Here is an 8780-nt window from a genome sequence, read left to right on the forward strand (position 1 = left end):
GTACCTCTGTAGTTCTGTTTCTTTGCTTTCTGAATACTGTACAGTTACAGGATCACATTCCAACGTTTCTCTTGTCGACTGGATGTATTTGGGGGAGAGGGGTTCTTTAATGAAAATAAATCCCTTATCAATTAAGAAAAGGACCGACTACAATGATGTGTGTAAGAGCAATCACTTGAGTTGACAACAGCAATTGTTATTTCCCAGCACGTCAATGTCTAAGTCAGGACAAGAAGCCATAAAACAAACACATTCATATGACTTCGAAACTGTTATCAGGGCTAATGTATGGCTTTATTTGTGGCTTACTGTGGTTTTGGGAGCAAGTAAGTACAGAAATGCTTTCAAATGAGCCTGGAAGGTAACTGCATACATACTTTGAATCCTTGGACTGTATGGATCTTCAATTCGAAAAGCGGGATCTAAAACACGATATATAACCTGGAGGAAAAGTGGTACAACAAAAGATTCAGCTTCAAAAATAAGAGAATCTAAATCTGTATGGAAAAAGGTCTATACAATAAACATATTGGCAAAAAAAACCCTCTGACCTCTCCCTCTGTTGAAGGTTCAATGTCAGAGTATCGCGAGTCACAAATGATATCATCCACTTTCTTCATGGGTCCAGTCGAAATCCCAGGAAATGAGCTCTCACAGTCATATGCAAAATACCTATATACTTGCCACGTTTTTCCAAAATCAGATGATCTTTCTATCAACATTGCAGCAGGACGGAATGTCTAATAGTAAGAAAACGAAAAGAGATTTTATTCAGGTAATTATTACTTGCATTTACATTAAGTGTGAACAATCCACATATCTGGATTTGAATCTCTCTCCCTGCACTGACTATTTCCAATAAATTGAAAGATTGGAAATATTTTTTGGCCAATATCCTACTTTCTCCTCAGAGGTAGATCTTTGAAATAACACACATCAAACCACAGACTGAACATCTTTAAAAAGATGGCACTCAGTGACCAAGCGCTCAAACATGCTTACAATAAATAGGCAAATGTATGCTTTTTGGATTCCAAATCCTTTCTCAAACCTGGGAGGTTCAGCTTCACCCACTCTTGCTGCACACGAGTCCGCCAGTCCCGTACTCACCTCCAGAACAACTAGCTAATGAGATTTTTAAAAGATTTTTAATCCCTCTGACCTAAAAATCTCATGCTGCAATTTAGGCACTGCATTTCAAAAAGCAGATATTAACTTAAGATCTGGTTTGCACCTACCAAGAAACACCAAACAGTCTCTTCGTTAGTTTCCTGTATTCAGAGGCCCTCCAAGAGCCAAGCACAAAAGCATTCAGTCACAGCTGGAAAGAAATTTTCTTTCAGCTTCCTGGCTGAAAATATCACCCAACTTACAAACTGGTATCTCACCCAACAAAAAATGTAGCAACCCAGAGGTAAGGCAGCTCGAGTGTCTACCACACAAAGTCAACACATCATCATTAAACTATCTTCCCCCTGCAGTCTTCCTCCTAACAGCAGACCAAGCCACAATGGCCACAGCACCTGCATCGGGTCAGGGATCTCTCGGGAGTCCCTTGCTGCTGGGGGCCAGCAGAGAAGACCACATTCCACCTCAGCCACCACCTTGGGGCGGGGGGAGAAACCCAAGCCAGCACCACAGGTAAGAGGAAGCAGCTCTTCTAGAATCATAGAATCATTTAGGCTGGAAAAGACCTAACACTGCCAAATCCACCGCTAAACCATGTCCCCAAGCACCACATCTACATGTCTTTTAAACACCTCCAGGGATGGTGACTCAACCACTTCCCTGGGCAGCCTGTTCCAATGCCTGACAACCCTTTCCAGGAAGAAATTTTTTCTAATATCCAATCTAAATGTCCCCTGGTGCAATTTCAGGCCATTTCCTCTTATCGCTTGTTACCTGGAAAAAGAGACCAACACCCTCCATGCTACAACCTCCTTTCAGCTAGTTCTAGACAGCAGTAAGTTCTCCCCTCAGCCTCCTGTTCTCCAGGCTAAACAGCCCCAGTTCCCTCAGCCGCTCCTCACAGGACTTGTGCTCCAGACACTTCATCAGCTTCGTTGCTCTTCTTTGAACGTACAAAAGCTGACAGTTAGAAATTAAGAGATTAATTTGTCTACATGTAAAGAACAGGGATTTAGCTCTTCAGTAACTGCAGCCCCTGAAACCTCAGCTGAACGTTCCCACTAGTGCTTGCCTGCGATTTAGGGTGTACAGGACATAATCTGCCATTCCAAGACATCTGTTCGTAAAGAAACAAAGACACTTTGTGTACAGATGTTCCTTCTTCCTTAAGACCTTTCCATTTGCCAAATGAAAACGGATACCATGGCCAAGTTTTTTTTTTTTTTAAGGAGAAAAATCCTTGCTAACATATGATTTAGCTAATTATCTTCTAGAACACAACCACCACAGAGAGAGAGACAAGCAACACAAACCCCAGCTTCGGTGTAGCTCCTTCAGCAGCCTCACTGGAATTCAAACACAACTCACGCCGCAAGTCACAACTCAGCCTTCCTGTGCTACTTCAGCAGGAGCTGATGCCTAACAGCGCTAAAAAATCAGGCAGAACAGCTCAGACAAATACCAAATATCAAAAAGACATGAAGGACTAAGAGACCTCTCATTTCCTTGTGTTTTGAGGTTTGGCGTAAGGCTATGGCTTTCTTACCTTGAAGGTCATAATGAGATGAGTGAAATGAAACTCAGCCTCCAGGTTCAGCTGGATAGTCACGTTTTCCAAACCTGCAGGGGCAGAGAAAAGAAGCCATGCAGCAAACAAGGACACCCACGAGCTTCTACATCTAAATTTTACCAAAGCTCTTTGCTCCAGTGACGCAGAGACTCTTTGCCACTTGGCTCTGTTATCAAAAAGTGACATGAGAGTTAGTGCATTAATGGGGTATGGAGGAGACACCAAGGACCTTCTGAAGACTATCACACATGGGATTCCCGTGCGTTATCTCACCGAACATGTTACACCCAAAGCACAAGCCTGCCCTGCCATAATTTCAGACCCTGTAACACGGCTGGGAGCACTAGATGTGGGGTAAGGAGGGGGACCGCTTTGGGCTGGGTTCTGGCACCGAAACACCTGGTGGCCAATACGAGGGAGGATGCTGAGCCCAGACCTGCGTGGTGACCCCACGCTGTCCTCACACCCTGCAGCCTGCCTGGCAGCAACAGAGGCGCGAGTGTCTGCAGCCCTAACACCCCACATCTCCCCGATGGCTGGTGGGGGTGGTTTCCCACCTTTCTTCACTCGCTCTGTCCATCCGGACACAGGAACAGTTCCTTTACAACCTGGTTTGAAATACCACTAAAGAAACTATCACAGCTGTCCTTTGCAACCGTGAAGGCTAGGAAACCAGTCACAGGCAAAAGGTTTTGCAAACACTGCTGTATGACTACCTACGGTCAAGGACTACACAGAAAGGAAGAAAAGCAGTTAGAAGTACTATTTTCTCATGTGAAAAGACCTCTCAAAACAGCTGGATACTAAGTATACTGTAGTTAGAAATGTAAAAAAAAAAAGAGTAAGATTTATGGAGAGGAGAAAGGGTAAAAAATGAAAACAATGAACCAATAAAGCACTTAAATTTTTGACCATCTGCAATTTTATGTGGAGCATGCAGCAACAGTCCCTTCTGCTGTATGCCTGAATAAAAGAAAACATGAATTGGATAGAAAGAATCATTTGGTTTTTATTGTTGAAGGACATTTTCATGACCTTATGAGCCAAGAACTCTTCTGTGTGAATGCTGCCAAGCCTGTTGCAAAAAACATGAATTATTTGGAACACTAGAAGAGAGACACTGAAGACAAGCGGCTTGCTAGGCTGATCTAAATGGCTAAAAAGGATTTAGTGAAAATCTTTCTGTTTTGGGCAGCAGCAATGTTACAAATATTACCGTTTTATTTTAATATACAGTAAAACAGCTACTATTAATGCATTTGCAGAAGTCCCATCCCGTCCAGCTGGCTTTATGACTTCAGGGCAGGACTGCTGTTTGAGAAACCCCAATGCCTTGTTTTGTGTATGAAGGCATGCCAAAAGCATAACCATAAAAGCAGAAGGGTGGAGGAAGGATTCAAAAAAAAAAAAAGCCATCAAATTAACATGCAATATTTTTTTTAACTAGCTGGTTTGCTTCCAATGTTCATTTTACTGTCTGGCATATGGATACAGGAATTCAGGGAGCCCAGGAGGGGGAAGGCAGTTTGCAGGGTCAGAGATACCTCTGGCTTTGCTCTCCCGGGGCAGCAGAGGGGAGCAGGAGGGCTGCGGGCAGGACAGCAGCCCCGGCTCTGCGCCCAAACCTCCTCCTTCCACCTCCTCCACCCAGCCCAGCAGCGCGGGGAAGCCCCGGGTGCTCCCTTGGCAGCGCCGCCCCGCAGGGCTGACTCCTGGAAGGCTGCTCCGCTCCCACTGCCCAGACAGGAGGGACAGCTGGAGTCAGTGTGGGAAACTTTTCTCTTTAGGAAAGGAGTCTTGCAAAGTGATGGGATGGCTCTTTCTGACACTCCCTGAGGGCTGATGTGGCTTAGTTATGGATTAAGGACCGCTCCAGGGCACACAAAAGCAGCCGGTTTTACTCAGCCCTCCTCGAACAGCATGATCCTTCGCTCAGCAGTAACCACCAAGCCAGAGATAAGGAGCAAACCCGCAGGTACCCTTAAACAAAAGGAGGGAAAGCGGCTCCCAGCCCTGGATATGGCTCCCAGACAAACCCCCTACCATTTTCCGACTGCCACCAGAGCTTCAGGCGATTTGGATCAAATGTGGTGACCACGTTTTCAATGCGATGACTGTCAGGATTGAGAGTATCGTGGAAGGGATCCTCGGAGTCACATATGAAACATTTTTTGTCCTCCTGAAACAATAAAATAATCAGCATTACTGATTTTATCCGTGGGGCAATAGTTGTTTCCTGCAGATAAGAGTATTTTCCATCCATATCACATTCCACTCATTTTGCCTGCAGGAGTCATCAAAGGTATTTTTTTTGTTGAGATTATAAGTGTGTTTACCTTTACGAATTAATGCAAATTGTCAAATGGAAAATATGCCAGGAATTCCATAAACTTTATTTTTAGGAGAAGTATGTTTTCTGTTGAAATTGTAGTTCCAGGAAATCTCTTCCAGCGCATGTATTCTCCAACAGAAGTCAGAACCAAAGGCAGCATCTACAGAAAATCGCTGAATTGCTTCTGTACAAATGCAAAACTGCCTCTTCAACAGCTTGCATGAAGTAAAACTGGCTTTTGGGAGTTAACCTGGAGATGTATGTTCTCTGCATTAGGGATACCTCCAGTGAGGGTCAGTACGTGTCAAGGGGCCATCAGTGGTTTAGTGACCAAGACCTTTCAGTGTGAGGTTAACTTTACTCTGAATCCAGCTTGTCAAGCTCCTACCTAAACCTCGCATCTTCACCTGTGATTGCAATCCCAAGCTATGCACATAAAGACAGTTTGCACACACTACAAGGTGTGTCCATAAAATAAACGGTTGGGTGCAAGTCTGGCATGTGCTGCTTGGGAAAGCTGGATGCTTCTTCACCAGGAGGACAAAAAAAACCCCATCATGACTACTACCATGAATAACACTATTTTTTACATTGTCCTGGTGACTTAAACCACCACCTTCCAATTTTGCAAGGTAGGTTGCAACCAGAAGAGAGGGTTCCTGCTCAAGCCAACTTGCGAGGGAGCCCCAGCACACCAGCAACTCATCACTGTCAAAGCTACACAGGCATCATTCCTCCAGTGGGTTTATGGAGACAAATGCGGTGCTTTATCAGCCAAGAATGTGAGAGCTGGCAGGTCTCTGCCTCACACGCTTTCCATTTCACCAATTTCGGCTTCAGCAGCTTCTCCCAAGCCTGGCACTTCGCCCCCACAGACTCCTCCAGCAGAGAGCACAGCAAGTTCAGGGTCCGCAGGGAAGATGTCCCCTCCTGCCTGCTCCAGGCTCCTCTCCCCTGGGGGCCACAGCCCCTGCCTCATGGAACAACTTGCTCCTTCTCCCACCAAAACTGAATCCTAGGAAGCACAATCCTGCAAAGCACTCAGCATGGCCAAGCATCATGTTATAAAGAGGATACTTGGCATCTTCCTGAGATTTCTTCAATACCATCTTATGGTTCAGAAGTAACCAGAGACATCCCAAATGCTGAACTGGGGCTGTGAGATCAGAAATAAGGGCACGTGAACTTCTCAAGTGATGCTTTTTACTATGGCACTTCAGCATTTTCTGAGACAAGAAAATGTAACAAAGTTCCTTTGTTACTTTGTTCCAGCAGAGAAGCTAATGTTGTCAAAGACAATCCTGACATATTACAGAAATGTTCCAGCAAAGCTAAACCCCATGTTAAATCAAGTATTAACTCCAGTAGACTGAGCAGTACAGTAAAACTAAAGGCAGAGGGAAAGATTTGGTAACTTCATGGGCCAAGTGCTGTAGCCCCTCAGGCAGGGCTCCTCCTGCTTTCCCTGGGTTTTCTTCCAAGTGCCAGAATCTGGCCCTATTGTCTCCACAGCAAATTCGGCCAGAGATTATCCCCTTACTTTCGGTTCAACAGAGTTCCACTTATAACTGATATTTTATTCTTCCCCACCATCCCTTCTGTCTCAGAGATTTTAAGTCTGATGAGCTGCTTCTGGCTCAAGTAGGAAAGCGCTCTGTGTTTTCCACCAGATGTGCAGGACAATTTTATTTGCACCCTTTCACTTGGAGACCATACAAATGTAATTACATTACAGGAACAGGGCCAAAACGCTAGCCGGGTCCTACAGACCACTCTCAATCAGGAAGCTGTCTAGACCGCTCTGGCTAAGTCTGAAAATAAAGCATAATTGAACTTAACTGCGGCACATTCTTCTTTATAACCTCTCTGAGGAAAAGGGGGTCGGGAGCCGACAGCAGAGAGGGGTTCTCTGGACCCGCGTTGCTTTCACGGGGCGTGGGGTCCCGCACCGGGGCTCGACGCAGCCCCGCAGGCAGCGGCTCAGCCCCCGGCCCAGCCCCGCCGCTGCCCGCGGCCGTGCGCTCCCAACGCCGCCTCACCCGGGCCGCTACCGGGCGCGATGCCCGGACCCGCCAGCGGGGACCGAGCTCTGCGGCCGGGCGGGGTGCCCCGGGGTGCTGCCCCCACGTCAAGGCGCTCACCTGGAGGTGGCTGACGATGCAGTAGGGCTCGGGCTGGCGGAGGCCGCAGGTGGAGGAGGCGGAGAGGCGGGCGGCGCGCCCGATGAGTAGGTCGCCGGTGGCGGGGTAGCAGCTGCCCTCGGCGCATCCGTAGCTGTACTCGGGCTCTTGCGCCGCCGCGGACCACAGCGCTGCGCGGCCGCGGAGGGAGGAAGAGAGGGATGAGAAAGAAAAGCGGGAGCGCGGTCAGGCTGGGAGCCCCGAGCCGCCCCGGCGGGCGTTGCAGGGGTTCGCCCAGCCCGCCGTGCCCCGACGGCGGCGGGAGCGGGGCGGGAGTTACCGAGGCAGCAGCAGAGGTAGAGCTGGAGGCGGCCCATGGCGGGCGGCGAGCACCGGCGGGACGGGACGGGACGGGACGGGACAGGACAGGGCTCCCCCTCCACGCTGCCGCCGAAAGCTGTTGCGCCGGCTGCTCCACGCAGGCGCCGCAACTCCCCGCGGCTCTCGGGGAGCGGCTCCGCACCGCCGGGCGCCCCCCGGCCCGGCCCTCCCCTCCTCCTCCGCCCCGCCACCCCCGCGGGGCCGGGCCGGGCCGCCCCACACGGCCCCTCCCGCCCCGGCCCCCCGCCCCCGGAGCTGCCCGCCCCGCCGCAGCGCCAGGCTCGGGGGAGGGAGCCCAGAAGCGGCTGCTGTCGGGGAAGGCAGGGTAGCCCAGGCGGCGTGAGAGGCTCGGGGAGAGCGGCCTGGCAGCGGGCCGGGGCCGGGGAACGACTGCCCTGCAGCAACCGGGCCGTCCCGAAGGGGAGCAGGGGGACTTCAGCCCCGCCTCACCCCAGGTTATGCCCCCACCCCGTACCGCTGCCCAGCTTTGGGAGAGGTCTCTGGGAAGGGTGCAACAACCGGGGGGGATCACCGATTGGGCGACCCTTCTCTCTGCCCCTGTCTGTGGGGAGACAATGGAGGAATGGAGGTTTGGACCCAATCCTGATGTCGGCCGAGACAGGGGCAGGCCGGGGGTGCTGGCTGGGCCGGGGTCACTGTCGCGGCATCCCCGTGTGCCAAGGCCCGTGACCCAGCAAAGGGTCGGGGGTTCGGCAGCCACCACGTGTGACGCTTGACGGTCTCAAATCGCCCGGTGCCTTGGTGCTAACGCACGTGGCTCAGGAGTGCGATTCCTGGGGACACGGCAGCCGCGGCTGGGGCTGGCCCTGGTGCGGGCAGAGGAGCCCGTTGAGCCCGGTCCAGCCGCCGCCGGGCTGGTTTCTCGTTAACCGGGAGCATGCGGTGCCGCTGCCTTGCCCAGGGCTGCTGGGGCGGCTGTGAGAGGCAAACGGCGCTTCATTTGGGTTCCCTGGGCTCCACCAGGGGACACGGGGCTTTTGTCAGATGGCGGCAAAGTCCCCTTGGCACCCAAGGGAAAGGTTTACAGGTAAATAAGCAGCAGGGAGCGGATATGAAGGATAGAAGCGTTTGAACAGCACAGCCCTGGCTGGGTGCAGGCTCGGACAGATGCCTGGGTTTATACGCCCAAGTTTTGCTTGCACACGTGCAACACGTAAACTCGTGTAAATCTTTACCAGGTACAGGTGTCCCTCAAGAACACTTTGCCCTCGCTCTTTTTGGTGCCGGA

At 50.6% G+C, this 8780-nt stretch overlaps 1 protein-coding gene across 1 annotated transcript in view; it reads right to left on the minus strand.

Moving 5' to 3' along the window:
- Positions 1–7729, minus strand: part of LAMB1 (laminin subunit beta 1) — a 44665-nt gene extending 36936 nt beyond the window's left edge. Inside the window, exons 1-6 of the mRNA XM_065650006.1 lie at positions 7491–7729; positions 7172–7341; positions 4742–4877; positions 2675–2748; positions 552–740; positions 378–441 (exon numbers count right to left, since the gene is read on the minus strand). Coding sequence (XP_065506078.1) covers positions 378–441; positions 552–740; positions 2675–2748; positions 4742–4877; positions 7172–7341; positions 7491–7527 — 670 coding nt within the window. The 5' untranslated portion in view covers positions 7528–7729. The remainder of the gene's footprint in view (positions 1–377; positions 442–551; positions 741–2674; positions 2749–4741; positions 4878–7171; positions 7342–7490) is intronic.
- Between the last annotated feature and the right edge of the window lie 1051 nt (positions 7730–8780).

The sequence above is a fragment of the Caloenas nicobarica genome, chromosome 1, assembly GCF_036013445.1.
Source record: "Caloenas nicobarica isolate bCalNic1 chromosome 1, bCalNic1.hap1, whole genome shotgun sequence".
NCBI classification, from domain to species: Eukaryota; Metazoa; Chordata; class Aves; order Columbiformes; family Columbidae; genus Caloenas; species Caloenas nicobarica.